The sequence below is a fragment of the Cydia fagiglandana genome, chromosome 6, assembly GCF_963556715.1.
Source record: "Cydia fagiglandana chromosome 6, ilCydFagi1.1, whole genome shotgun sequence".
Classification (NCBI taxonomy): Eukaryota; Metazoa; Arthropoda; class Insecta; order Lepidoptera; family Tortricidae; genus Cydia; species Cydia fagiglandana.
The window spans coordinates 962,955-978,542 of NC_085937.1; the positions used below are offsets into that span (position 1 = coordinate 962,955).

The 15,588-nt window shown below is 43.3% G+C and overlaps 2 protein-coding genes across 2 annotated transcripts in view; one reads left to right on the forward strand and one right to left on the reverse strand.

The window, feature by feature from the left end:
* LOC134664921 (uncharacterized) overlaps positions 1 to 15,588 on the reverse strand; it is a 142,570-nt gene that overhangs the window by 21,838 nt on the left and 105,144 nt on the right. The gene's annotated exons all lie outside the window — the stretch shown is intronic.
* On the forward strand, positions 8,079 to 10,848 carry LOC134664911 (uncharacterized). Its single transcript, XM_063521623.1, has 2 exons — positions 8,079 to 9,744; positions 9,824 to 10,848. The coding sequence occupies exon 1, from the start codon at positions 8,292 to 8,294 to the stop codon at positions 9,564 to 9,566; it is 1,275 nt and encodes a 424-aa protein (XP_063377693.1). The 5' UTR covers positions 8,079 to 8,291; the 3' UTR covers positions 9,567 to 9,744; positions 9,824 to 10,848.

Below are 15,588 nucleotides of genomic sequence, written 5' to 3' on the forward strand. Positions count from 1 at the left end.
CATTTAAGGTAGTAGGTATTGAGATAGAACATATATAGGTTCATTTCACAGTAGGTATTTAAGTAAGTAAATATTCTATATTGTGCACCATAAAGTTAAAAAAATACGTAGTACACAGTACATTATTGACCGGTAAGTACAGACAGTACCTACAGTTAATCTGTCAGAATATTTTCACGCCGAAACTCGCAGGAATATCTGATAAAATCTTATTTTTAGAGCCACCATGAGTCTTACGTGTTTTTAGGCGATTTACTGTGAAAGTACAGCTGTATATGAAATATCCGCAGTGTCCAGATTTACTCCGATACCTAACTCGGCAGCAATGTAAAACGTCAGAATTTCAATTTTATCAAGCACAGAATCATATCTCAGCGAACCTTATCGGGTATCGGATAAATCAATGATAGATAGGGTTGCCTCTCTGGCTTAAATATAAGGCATTTTATCAGCATTCGGAGCTATCGCGAACATGAAAGTTCGACGATAGACTGTCCGTATTTCTTTGCAAGTTTGGGGTGAAAGCGGAGATATTTTTGAATTTGTAGGCCTCCTGCTCCAGCTAATGCAAGAACTAGGTATATAGAATAGACTTTATAGTTTATACATGTGCATTTTACAAAAAACTGCGCTCTAAAAACATTTGTGCGCTGAAAAAGAGTTATTATAGAACCAAGCTTAAACCAATAGTTTATCCTAAACACCAAATGTAGTATAAAAATTTGACGTCTGTACCTAAAAGCTTTATTTCTGGCAACTAGTAGCCCATAGATAAATACCTTAAAACTAGCATACAGCTACATATTACAATATTTTTATAGAAATATTACGTTAAAACTAAATAAAATATTGTAATTTGTAATAGCAATTCAATCATAGAGTCTGGCCAGCGAATCGTGGCACAAAAAAAGCGGGAGTTTTAATAAAAACCGTACCTGGCAATAAAGCTACTATGAAATTAAATGACAGCTTGAAAAACTGACAGATTATTTAATAGGAAAAAAGTTGCCTTATAAAAAAATAAAAAAAAAAGCTTGTGACATGATTCGCTGGCCAGACTCTACACCTCAATGCTCGACTTTGTTGTTTAATTTGTCAAATAAGTTCACAATAAATCTGGCAACCCTGCTGCCATCTGTCGCTGTAGATGTGCAAGCGCATGTTTTATGCATCGCGCCGACTCGGGCCCCAAATGTATGCGCATCGATCGGCTATCACACGCTAGCCCAATGCCTTTTATTTTATTTGATTTATTGCCGCAAAAACGATGCTGACGGTGACGACATAGAAGGTATACATCGCCTGGAACAGTAACTTGACTAAGGTAACGGTTTAGAGAGACCCCTGCACTCTAGCGTTTTTCAGCGTCTGCGTCTCACCAGCGCTATGGAACAGGGTCGCTACGCGTTTGCGCTAACGTTGCGTCGAGCAGCAACCTTAGAGTTGAGTTACACGCCGACGCTTGGGAGACGCTAGTGTGGGGGTTCCCTTAGAAGCGGAAAATATGATATTTGAGTAAACCTGATTGAATTATTTTTCAAGCAGATACATCTGCGAGTGATACTATATTTTTTATACAAAGATATATAAAAATGCAAAATACTCAATATAACTAGGAACTCTGGTACCGTTAAGATAGAATCTTACAGTAGATGTTGCTACGCCCCTATCTAAGGCGTGTAAGCAAAAAGCAAAGAATGGACATATTCATTCGTACGCTTCTGGTAAGTTTTGCAAGCTCAGTTCCGAAAGGCCGCAAGTTCGAGTCTTGCCCGAAGCAGTGAATTTTTCAATTTTTCCTAAAATATATATTTTTAGGGTTCCGTACCTCAAAAGGAAAAAACGGAACCCTTATAGGATCACTCGTGCGTCTGTCTGTCCGTCTGTCCGTCTGTCACAGCCAATTTGCTCCGAAAGTACCGGACCAATTAAGTTGAAATTTGGTACACATATGTAAGTCTGTGACCCAAAGATGGATATGTAACGTCAACAAATGAATTTTAAACATAGGGGCTACTTTTGGGGGGTAAACGATAAAATTAAAAAACAAAGTTTTGAAAACTATATCGTGTTACATATCAAACGAAAGAGCTCATTTTAAGAATCTCAAATATATTTTTGTTATAAATTTAGGATAAAAAGTTTAGAAGTTATTCAAGAAAATAGACAAAAAATGACCATTCCCCCCCCCTCTATCCGAAACTACTGGGTCTAAAATTCTGAAAAAAATACGCAAAATAGTCCTTTACCTAAAGATGACAGGAAAACCTATTAGAAATCTAGAGTCAAGCGTGAGTCGGATTTAAGAACATAAATGCGGTTAACGTTTTTTTAGGGACACAACCGCAATGGTTTAAGTGAAACGTGATGTAGACAGCTATTGCAAAGGCCATAGGCCGATATCCGCATAAGGCCGAAGTCCCGAAGCGTCCCAAAGTGGCGTGCCTTTAGCTTCAAGCGTGAGTCGGACTGAAGACAAAAAATGCGACTAAGCTGCAACTAGCGCATAGCCGCAATGGTACTTGTAGTACAGTCAACAGCAGAAGTTGCTAAGCGGGCGAGGTGTTCAAAATTACCTTGACATGCTCTTATTGTCTTAACTATAAAGTCGCGTCCAGATCATTTTAAACCACTCACCCGCTTAGCAACTTCTGTTGCTGACTGTACTGATTGATTAGGTTACTATTGTTACGTGTTTTAAAAAGTACTAGGTATACAGGGTGGCTAAAAAATAAACTAAGTGTATTCCCGTTGCCAACGTGCAACGCTGAAATCGCGAGGAAAAATTTGGCTGTTTCATACATTTAGGCTGGTCCGTTTTCTATGGGAGGATACTTCTTTTTTCGCGATTTCGGGGTTGGTCCCATACTAAAAGTTGCTCAGTATAATCCCAAAACCTCCCTGGCTACGGAAATACACTTTTATTTTTGGCCATCCTGTAGGTATTATCTCTCTGTACGAGCACCTGATGGCCACGAAGGGTTGCGGGGTGCGGGACGCAGCACACGGCTAGAAGAGCGCGGCCGATCGGCCGCTCCAACCAGTCGGCGAGTCACCTCTGAAGCACGCGCACGTCGCTCAGAGTCAATTTTTATAATTTTTATAATTTCGTAATTTTAGTAATAAATATATAAAAGTATTGCTGGAGTTCTTATTGTCCGCCTGGACAATAGTGGCGACCGTGACAGGACAGTTTTGAGTCGATGATACATAACAACAACAATATTCCGCTGATTAATAAATTTCATTATTTACGCTCATCCTTGGAAGGGAGTGCGAGTACAGTTATTAAGTCAATCGAGTTCAGTGCAAATAACTACAATCTTGCGTGGGATCTTTTATGCGAACGGTACAACAACAAAAACATTTTAATTAATAACCATTTAAAGGCACTATTTAATTTTGAATGTATGTCAAAGGAGTCTTACAAAGCTCTCAGGTTTGTTGTCGACCATTTTTCTAAACACTTGCGAGCTCTCGAAACACTAGGGCAGCCTACTGACAAGTGGGATGCGCTCATTATATTTATGGTATCTGTGAAATTGGATGTAACAACAAGTAAAAAATGGGAGGAACTTAAATGTAGTCTTAAAGATTTGCCCACTCTAAATGAATTCTATTCGTTTTTGCGGAGCCGTGCTGATGTTTTAGAAACGGCTTCCCTTTATCTTGCATAATAACGATTGTCCGAAATACACTTCGCATAGCAGGTTTCGCAGAAACATTTTTAACCGAATGATACTTTTGCATAATTGTATAATTAGCATAACTGTCATGTCGCATAACATTCATTTGGCAGAATTTTGAATAGCAGAATACTACTATCGTCGATTTTACATACGCAGAATTGTATGTAGCATAAATTACATTCCACCGAATTTCTTATGGCATATTGCTCATATTGTAGACTTGAATTTCGCAGAATGTTAAGGAATTGCTGCCAGAACTACAGGTTAAGTTAGGTTAGAACTGCGACCTCTACATAAAAGGAATTGCTGCCAGAACTATAGGTTAGGTTAGGTTACAATTGCGACCCCTACACAAAAGAAATTGTTGCCAGAACTGTAGGTTAGGTTAGGTTAGAACTGCGACCCCTACTCAAAAGAGGGTGCGTAACGGTCCATATAACAACTTTTGATATATTTTTAGTCGATATAACGATTGAGGGACATAATGCACTTTTGCTATAACAATACATGGTATATTCTTAAAGAGTCTAACTATCGTCAAGTATAATGAACTTGTAATATAACAACTTCTAATCTAACATTAACAGCGTATATAATTAAGTTCGATATAACGCTCAGTTGGCATAATGTAGTACTGGTATAATTTGTAATATTTACTACTATTATAACAACCTACGTATTCGAACTTAAGGCAGATCTCAGTTAGGTACGACGACGAGCGAAGCGAGGAGGAGTGTTAGGTAGAACTGCGACCCTACAGCGCGCGAGCCGAGCGAGCGAAGCGAGCGTGCCGCGGTAGCGGCCGGCGAAGCGCCAGAACCGACTTTTTTTATTATAACCTCAACTTATTATTATACATTTGAATACATTATACCATAAATACTTATAACAAATATTCATTATATCCAGTAAACGTTATATCGAATAGCTTTTATATCGATTAAACATTATATCCCATGAAAATAGTTATTTTGTTGTTATATCAAAAGTTCATTATACCGCTTAAGTGATTATACACCATGAAATTATATCAAAAGTTGTTATATATTTTGAAAATATATCAAAAATTGTTATACGGATCATTACACACCCCTCAAAAGAAACTGCTTCCAGAACTGTAGGTTAGGTTAGGTTAGAACTGCGACCCCTACTCAAAAGAAACTGCTTCCAGAACTGTAGGTTAGGTTAGGTTAGAACTGCGACCCCTACTCAAAAGAAACTGCTTCCAGAAGTGTAGGTTAGGTTAGGTTAGAACTGCGACCCCTGCTCAAAAGAAACTGCTTCCAGAAGTGTAGGTTAGGTTAGGTTAGAACTGCGACCCCTGCTCAAAAGAAACTGCTTCCAGAAGTGTAGGTTAGGTTAGAACTGCGACCCCTGCTCAATAGGTACTGTTGGAGTAGGTATTCATTGGTGTAGTAGGGTACCTATTTCGGCGAGAAACTAACTATCCATCAAAATATTATTCTCATCAACAGTATGCCAATGAATTATTCTGCCTAAGGAAATTGTGCGAAAAGACAGTATGCCAAGTACATATTATGCGACGCAATTTTCGGCAAAACAATTATTCGATTATAGTATTATTCTTCAAATTGAGATTATGCCATTGCATTATTCTGCTTTACAAAATTGTGCGAAACAACAGTATGCCATGAAACTTATGCAAAAAGTAATTCTGCGAAATGATGATTCTGCCAAGGGTTGCTATGCGAAAGTAAAATATGGCAATAAATTTTATGCAACATATTAGTAATCCTTTAGAAACATCATACAATAATCACTCTGACAAGGGTGACCATAAATTTGGGTCGCGGGAACAAAAACCTAAAGGGCAACCTGTTCAATATAAAAGTTTTGCGACTACAGTAGACGAGAAATCAAACCTCACGTGTGATATGTGTAGCCAGGCTCATCGGTTATATGACTGTCCCAAATTAAAAGAAATGAATATTGAAGAACGATTTGATGAGGTTTCTAAGCTTCGAGTATGCAAAAATTGTTTTCGTAAAGGTCACAATGCATTCCAATGTAACTTGCGAGGTTGTTGTCGCATTTGTAAAAAGAAGCATAATACGTTGTTACATAAACAAAACGTGGAAGTAGAGAAATCGACGCCTAGTACCTCTGCTGCGCCGGTGGTGTTGTCGGCGGTGGTATCTGAGGAATCTGAAGGTCAGGCCTTGCTATGTACCGCTTTAGTAAAGGTAGTTTGCAATGGTAAAGCATATACAGCGCGTGCATTTTTGGACCCCGGGAGTCAGTCTTCGTTTATTACGAATGCGTTTAAAAAGCGGTTACGCATAGATACAGACACAAAGTTCGTAAATATTACTGGAATAAACAAAAATGTAACTCGTATTTCGGAAGAATGTCGGCTTCAAATAAGCTCTCGGGTTCGAACGTATGACATAAATGTCAAATGTTTGGTAATCCCAGATATTACCAGTGTATTGCCTGAGTTTCCAATAGACACAACTGAATTTGAGATACCGAGTGACCTTGAGCTTGCGGACCCGAGATTTTATTCTCCTTCAGAGGTAGACATTCTGTTGGGATCGAAAGTGTATTGGGCCATGGTCATACCTGAGATGATAAACTTAGGCAAAGATAAACCGGTTTTGCAGAATACTCAATTAGGGTGGTTAGTTGCGGGATCTACGCCCAATTATCATACAACATCAAACGTTGTTTGCAACTTTAGTCAAGAGATTCGTGACTCACTAGAAAGGTTTTGGTTAATTGATGATTTACCTTCTGAAAAAACCTATTCTCCGGAGGAGCAGCTCTGTGAGCAGCATTTTGTAGAAACCTTTTCTCGATTACCTAATGGGAGGTTTTCTGTTCAAATTCCTCTGAAGGAGGCGCCTGAGGAGGCGCTAGGGCATAATTTCAACACAGCAAAAAAGTGTTTAGAAAATTTAGAAAAAAAGTTTGCTAGACAGCCTAACCTAAAACAAAAATATAAAGAGTTTTTGCAAGAATATAGTGATTTAGGTCATTTAACTAAAATTGAGCGTCCTAAATTCGGTGTGTACCTACCACATCATGCTGTGGTGCGCGAAAATCGCGAAACTACGAAATTGCGGGTAGTTTATAATGCGTCATGCAAAACGTCATCTGGAAAGTCTTTAAATGACATCCAGCGTGTTGGTCCCATCGTACAGAGTGATTTGATGTCTCTTTTATTGCGTTTTCGACAGCACAAGTTTGTTTTAATTGCTGATATAGAGAAAATGTACCGCCAAATTGAAGTAGACCCATCGCAGCGTTATTTGCAGTTAATTTTATGGCGCGACAGTGAAAATCAACCCATACAAGTTTTTCAACTTAATACAGTAACATATGGGACTTCGTCAGCCCCATTTTTAAGTACACGCTGTCTTTTGCAGTTGTCATTAGAGTGTCCAGACGCCGTGGTCTCAAACGTGATAAAAAACGATTTTTATGTAGACGACCTAAATACGGGAGCTGATTCTGTAGAAGAACTAAAACATATTGCTTACGGCGTAGTAAAAGTCTTAGATTCTGCCTGTTTGCCTTTGCGTAAATTTCGTACGAACTGCGTAGAATTGTTTGAAGGCAACGAAAACGCGTCAACGTCTCTCGACTTGTCTAAAGAGTCTAGTGTTCTAGGTCTTAACTATTCGCCAGTATCGGATACGTTGCAATTTTCAAGGGATCAAGAACCCGCGGCTGTATGTACAAAAAGGTCAGTTATTTCCACTACAAGCAAAACCTTTGATCCGCTGGGACTGATGTGTCCATGCATAGTCACTGCTAAGATTCTACTTCAGCGCCTATGGAGCGAAAAACTTGATTGGGACCAGCCTGTTCCTGACGAGTTTGCAAAGAGTTGGTCGAAGCTGGTGAAAGATTTTGCTCTTCTGTCACAAATCAAAGTACCTAGGCGTGTGTTGGGGGGGTGGAGGGAGTAGGTACGCTCAGGTATGCGACGCTGGGCTATTGGCCGACACCTCAAGTCCACCATACACGTCCCCGTCGTCCCTGTATCTGCCGCCGCGGATCAGGGCCGAACCCACCCAGGGTCTCATTGGTGGGTGGGTCGTCCCTCCTGGGCAATGCTAGTGGTCGGATCGGGCGTCGCTATATTTACCAACATACCCCGGACCACTAGTAGCAAAGTATGGGGGCACCGCCTGACGTGGGCCACGCCAAGTGATGTGGCATCCCCACCCGCCAGGTGTTCCTTTCCTCACCCTAAAATCCCGTCTTTAATCCTATGATCCAAAACATCACTTCCTGTCTTTATTCCCGTCTCAACCTTCCTTCTCCTGGGGTTTGCAGTCCGGAGCTTGAATGTGCGGAATAACTTTTCCGCACATTTGGGCTCCGGAATGCAAACCCCAGACTTCCCTTACACACCAACAATCCTACTCCACTCCAAGAGGAGACAACCTCTACTAAAAAACCCCAATCTAAGGTGGACCAATCGTGCCGAGAGATGCGTGGCTGAGGGGGAGCTCAGTCGCTAACGATGACCCTCGATACCGGGCAACCTCGAGGTGTATTTTGCCTTGTTCCGGCAAGCGGGGCTCTGCTGGAAACTGACAACATTTTTCCCTAGCTTCTCGTGGGATTTGTATGGAGAACGCAAAAAACAAAAAAACTGAAGGTACCCTGGAAGACCTATGCCAGGAACTAATGCCCCTGATGGTAGGTGCGGAAGATTCTGCCCATACATCGGAGCAAGCCATGGAGGGAGTGGAGAGCGCCGACACGGTTGAAAGGAGCGATACTCATTGCCCAAACAACCCAACGGAGGCTCCCAACCCTGAAACACGTAAGTCCGTCAAGAAATTGACGGGCTCTGCGAAGGGCCGCTACAAAGCTCTTAGAGGACTGGGAGTTGCGCATGAGGAGGCGCTACAACTGTCCGCAAAGAGCTTCGCGGAACTCAAAAAAATGGGGCACAAGTTCGGGTCCACACACTCCAGACCCGAGCCAAAATCGGCCAAACGGCCGCGCTCGGAGGAGAAGTCACCGCAGGGTAACATCTGCAAGAACCCAAGGGTGACGGTGACCCCCCCAACCCAACCCCAACCCTCACAACCCTACAACGAGGTCCTCAGCCAAGTCCGAGTCGGAATCAAGGACTCCAAGCCGATGAGTGTCGCGCAATTGGAGACCCTCTGCAACACCATCTTGCAAAAGATTGCGACTCTGGAGATGGACGAGGGACCAAAGTTCAAGGGTTACGCATACAAGCCAGGCTGGTTACTCATCACCTGTAGTGACCAAAGATCAAAAGCCTGGCTTGAACAAATAACACCGTCCCTAAAACCATGGCCGGAAGCCAACCTCGGGGTCATCCCTGAAAATGAGCTTCCCAAGCCTAATATAGGGATGGTGTTTATCCCAGAGATAGACGACTCTAAGGTAAGACAGTCGCTATCTCTACTCTATGCACAGAACCAGGGGCTGTACACAGAGTATTGGAAGATTCTCCACACCAAAGTCGAGAAGAGTGGGGTTATGGTAACCCTATCTCTAGACGACGTGTCGGTGGAGAATCTACAAAAAAAGGGCCTAAAGGCAAACTTAGGTTTCCGGGAGGTCCAGTTTCGGCTAAAGGGCCAACCAAAGACCCATCAGCCAGAAACTCAACCTTCCCAAGACCCACCACCGCAGGATGCAAACCCTACCCCTCCTACCACCTTATCCCAAAAGCCCGCCCGAAAGGTGCCTTCAGGTCCAAAACGGGCGGATTCCCAAACACCCAATCCCAAACCAGGACCATCGGGCTTGCAGCGGTTTCTCGCCAACCGGGGAGGATCCAGGGGCAACAACCGCCCAAGGGTTAAAGGGGATAGAGGGGGCCACCAAGGGCGCACCAGTGCCCACCGCGGTGGCAAATAACAAAGACGCATTCGGGGGCAGGGGGGTGATGTTCCTCCAGGCCAATCTCCACCACGCCATAGCGGCCACAGCGGTCATGGAAAAACTTTTTGGCGAAAATGGCCTGGACATCGCCCTCATACAAGAACCATGGATCAACACCAAGTCCATGGCATCAGGACTGAACAGAGCAGGAAAGGTACTAATCTACGAAAAAGGAACCAAACCGAGAGCCTGCATCGTATTTAACAAAAATATTAACTTCTTGCCTGTTACAGAACTATGCAGCGAAGATCAAGTAGCTGCCTACGTCGATCTCAAAGGGAGAGGAGCACTCAAGGTAATAGTCTGCTCCGCCTACCTGCCCGGAGAGAAGCAAGATCCCACAGAAGAACTGACTAAAGTGCTAGAGTACGCTCAGGCACAAAAGGCAGAACTTATTGTGGGATGTGACGCCAACGCCCACCACACCATCTGGGGGAGCACTGGAATTAACAAAAGGGGTGAGTTACTATCCCAATTCATCTTTACCAATTGTCTGCACTTGTTGAATAAGGGCAACACGCCCACCTTCGTAACTAGAGCTAGGCAAGAAGTATTAGATATAACCTTCGCGACTGAAAAGGCGGCAAACTGCCTAGCCGACTGGCGGGTCAGTAGCGAAAACTCAATGTCGGACCACAGACATATTTTGTTCAGTGTTAAAGGCTCTCTAGGTAGGGAACCACTTACACGCAGAAATCCAAAAGAAACGTCATGGGAAGCCTATAAGGCAGACCTCGAAAACCGTCTAAAGGATGTCCCAAAATATGTAAAAACACAAGACTCTCTCAACATGGCAGTTAACTTAATATCAGAAGGCATACGTAGGGCCTACGAACAAGCCTGCCCGCTGAAAGAGGCAAAAACTACTAACACAACGACGTGGTGGAATAAAAAGCTAGAAAACCTTCGCAGGTCCACACGTCGCATATTCAATCACTCGACCACGCCGAATGGGTGGGAAAGGTATGGTAAAGCGTTGACTGAATATAATAAACAAATCAGGAAAGCAAAAAGAAGGTCATGGAGAAGGTTCTGTGAAGAGATTGCCCAAACTCATAAAGGTGCGAGAATTCACAAAATACTCTCCAAGACACCAACCAACTATCTTGGTCTTCTCAAAAGACCAGATGGCTCATTTACGAACACAGAAGAGGAAACTCTGGACTTGCTCAGAGGCACCCACTTCCCCGGTTCGTACTCAACCAGTAATACACAACTTTGCGCCCAAAGGAACCCTCAAATCCATAGGGTACGCAATACCGACTGGAATTTGGCAACTAACATCTTTAGACCAAACAAAATTAAATGGGCATTAGGAAAATTCAAACCATTTAAATCAGCGGGAGAAGATGGAGTGTTTCCGGCGCTTTTACAGCAGGGACAAGACCTCCTCCTCCCGCATCTGGCCAGAATATTCCGAGCAAGCTTCGCGTGGGGAATTATACCAGATAAATGGACTCGGGTCAAGGTACGCTTTATACCAAAGGCAGGGAAAAAGGACTACTCACAGCCTAAATCCTTCAGACCTATCAGTCTAACATCGTTCTTACTTAAAACGATGGAAAGAATCATTGATCAGCACATTAGAGCCAATTACCTTGTGGAAAGACCACTAAGTGTAAACCAACATGCTTACCAAAAGGGAAAATCTACGGAGACTGCCCTACTTGACCTGGTTGACAAGGTGCAGAAAACCCTAGAGGATAAGCAAACCGCTCTATGTGCGTTCCTTGATGTCGAGGGTGCTTTCGACAATACGCCCACAGAGACCATACTCAATGGTATGAAATCAAAGGGAGTAGACGAAACCACCACCAGATGGGTACATAGCATGCTCTCGAATAGAGTAGCCACTCTAACCCTCAATACTGTAGAGCATGAATTTTATACCACAAAAGGGTGCCCACAAGGAGGCGTTCTATCCCCACTCTTATGGACCCTAGCAGTGGACCAACTTCTTGCAATTATGTCAGGCCAAGACTATGACACACAAGGATATGCCGACGACCTTGTAGTCATCATCAAAGGCCCATGCCTCCACACGATATCCAACCTAATGCAAGGAGCTCTAAACACCATATTCAAATGGTGTCGAGAAAATGACTTGTCCATTAATCCGAGCAAGACCGTGATAGTACCATTCACACGAAAACGCAAGCTCGAAAAGCTCACAGAACCAAGACTTAATGGACAAATAATATCATTCTCAGACGAGGTCAAGTACCTGGGGGTCACCTTCGACCAAAAGTTAACTTGGAACCCTCACCTGAGGAACATCACACAAAAAGCAAAAATGGCCATGTGGTCATGCTGTCGCATGGCAGGAGCAAGATGGGGCATAAGACCCAAAATTGCTATGTGGTTATACACAGCTGTAGTGAGGCCAATTATCACCTACGCTTCCGCAGTCTGGTGTAACAAAACCAACCAAAAGACGGCAATAGACACATTAAACAGCCTGCAACGCACGGCTTGTTTAACAGCAACAGGCGCCTTCTCCTCGACACCGGGAGCGGCCCTAGATGCACTGCTGGATATTATACCACTCCACTTGCAGGTGCAAAAGGAGGCCAAGCAGTGCGTCTACAGAATCTGCACGCTAAATAGGCCAAAATGGCGCTCTCAAGCATTAACCAAACTAAAGGCCTGGGTTTTTGCAAATAGAACCCTTAGCATGCCCACAGATGACACGCACACTCAATGTCACTTTACTAAACTGTACACAGTAGAAATACCTCCTAGAGACAAATGGACTAACGACCAAATGTTCGTCGAAGAGGGAAGCCTTATTTGGTATACGGATGGTTCCAAGAAAGGCAATGATGTAGGATGTGGGATCTATGGTGAGAGACCTAAGTTCAGAGCTAGCGTCAGCATGGGCACACAGGCCTCAATCTTCCAGGCAGAAGTCTTCGCCATCAACAAATGTGCGGAGATCAACCTGGATAGAAACCTAAGACACCACCATATCTACATCAACTCAGACAGCCAGGCTGCTCTGCTGGCACTAGAATCTCTTGAGTCAAACTCAAAACTAGTCCAGAACTGTAAATCAAACCTAAATGCACTGGCTTATTCCAACAAAGTTATACTTAGATGGGTACCAGGGCACTCCGACATTAACGGAAACGAAGAAGCGGATGAACTTGCTAGAAAGGGCGCAGACACACCCCTGGTCGGCCCAGAACCGTTTTGTGGAACCACAAAACGGGATGCATATTCTCTGCTCAACAACATAGAAAAAACGAGAGCAATCGATTGGTGGAAGTTCGTAAAAGGACAAGAACACTCGAAAGCTCTAATCAAAGGGTTCAACAGCAAAACTGCTAAGGAGCTTCTAGGGCTCAAAAGACACAAAACTTGTGCGGTGACTAGAATTTTGACTGGACACTGCAAGTTGAACAAACACATGTTTCAAATAGGGAAAAAACAAGATGCGACATGCAGGTTCTGCCAAGAGTCAGAGGAGACTGCTATGCACATTCTCTGCTCCTGCGGACCACTAATGTCCAAAAGAAGTACCTACCTAGGGCGACATATACTGGAACCCTATGAGGTACAGAGCATTACGGCCCAAAGAATCTGGAACTTCCTGGATTCAACGGGCATTAGTAATGAACTTTAAAGGGCCGTCACAATAGATCACAGCTTGGTCGAGGCGACACTCATAGGCCCATATAAACATAATAATAAATAATAATAGGCGTGTGTTAGGTGATAACCCAAAATATATCGAATTGCATTGCTGTGTTGACGCTTCTCAGAATGCATACGCCGCATGTGTCTATTTGCGTTCAGTGGATTATAATAACGAAGTTAACGTTAGATTATTGTGTGCAAAGACGCGGTTGGCCCCAATTAAACAGGTCACTATCCCGAGGCTTGAATTATGTGGAATGCTCTTAGGAGCGAGGCTATGTGACAAGGTTTGTAAGTCACTACGTTGTGACATACAAAAGAAGTTCATTTGGACCGATAGTACTGTCGTGTTAGGATGGCTTAAAGCTCATACTCAAGACTTAAAGGCCTTTGTATGCAACCGCGTAAATGAAATACACGAGTTGACGCCAGGCTATACTTTTAATCATATACCTACCGACAAAAACTCTGCAGACATTGCGTCCAGAGGTACTGATCCTAAATCCTTAATCTCTTGTTCGCTTTGGTGGTTCGGGCCACCATTTCTAAAGTCCGAGCCTTGTGACTGGCCTATTCAAACCCATGCACGTATACTTACTGTCGATTTGCCAGAGACAAAACCTTCTAAGGAAAGCAGTGACATAAAGTGCCATGTAGGAGTCACGAGTGATGGGGTCATACAGTTTGATAGGTTTTCCGAATTTAACAAAATGAAGCGAACTTACGCATATGTACGCTTCATAAATAATTGTAAGGTTCATAAGCCAAAATTATCTGGACAGCTAGATATTACCGAATTAGACCATTCGTTGCAATGTCTCGTAAAGGCATGTCAGTCTGAATGCTTTGATAGTGAAATCAAAGATATTGCTCAAAATAAGTCAGTAAATCGTAGGTCAAAATTGCTGTCATTAAATCCGTTCATTGACTCTGATGGAGTCCTGCGAGTAGGGGGTCGACTCCAAAACTCGCAATTTGAATACGATAAAAAACATCCTATCATATTGGATGCTAAGCATCGACTGACCAGACTGATAATGAGACACGAACACTTGCGCTTATTTCATGCCGGTCCTCAACTTCTCTTAGCTTCAATTAAGGAATTATTTTGGCCCGTAGGAGGCAGGAACTTGGCCCGTAGCATAGTGCAAAAGTGCGTAGTCTGTATCCGGTTTAGAGGAAACCCTGTGCAACCAATAATGGGTAATGTACCACTTGAACGAGTAAGCTCCCCGTACGCCTTTTATACATGTGGTGTCGATATGGCAGGTCCGTTTATGATTGCTAGTAAGAAAGGGAAAGGAAGCCGCACTTCCAAATGTTACTTATGCATATTTGTATGCCTAGCGTCTAAAGCGGTGCACCTTGAGCTGGTAAGCGACCTTAGTACGGAAGCATTTATTTTAGCCCTGCGACGGTTTGTGTCTCGCAGAGGTAAGCCATCTGTAATATTTTGTGATAATGGGTCAAATTTTAAGGGTGCTAACAATGAACTGAGTAAATTAATTAAGTCTAGTCGTCAGTCGGTCACTGAGTTTGCTAATGAGGAAGGAATTAAATTCATGTTCAGTCCAGCCTACTCTCCCAACTTTGGTGGCATTTGGGAAGCTGGAGTTAAATCAGCTAAATATCATCTTCGACGTATTGCCGGTAGGGCTTCCCTGACGTTTGAGGAATTAGGATCTCTGTTCTCGCAAATTGAAGCAATTTTAAATTCTCGTCCTTTAACCCCTCTCTCGTCGGATCCCACAGACCCATCTCCTCTCACTCCTGGGCACTTTCTAATCGGACGGCCTCTCACTTCAGTGCCGTCCCGAACCGTCACTACTAAGTACCCCAACAGATACGAGCGCATAGAGCAACTGAGACAGCACTTCTGGGACCGGTGGCGGCGAGAGTACATCGCAGAGCTTCAGCAACGCACAAAATGGAAGACCAGGCAGCAGGAGCTTCGAGTCGGGGACCTCGTCATACTAAAGGAAGATCAGCTACCTCCTCTACAATGGCGACTTGCGCGGATAAGTCGTCTGTATCCTGGTGTAGACGGAGTCAATCGTGTCGCTGATGTAATCACAAATCGAGGAACAATAAGAAGAGCCATCAACAAGATGTGTGTTATCCCAACTACAGACGTTGTCGAAGGGAAGAATGGTTTACCTACCCATTAAGGGCAACAAAAACTGAATTCTGTAGAAGGGACTTTGTCACACTACCAAAAACGACCTAAAGAAGATACAGTTTAAGAACAAACTACTGTTTTCATCTTCAAGCGAAAGCAATCAAGCACATTATGCACATTATAAGCATGGGGTTGCAGGTTGTCGAAGGGTTGACTAGACCTCCATTCTAGACCCGCGAA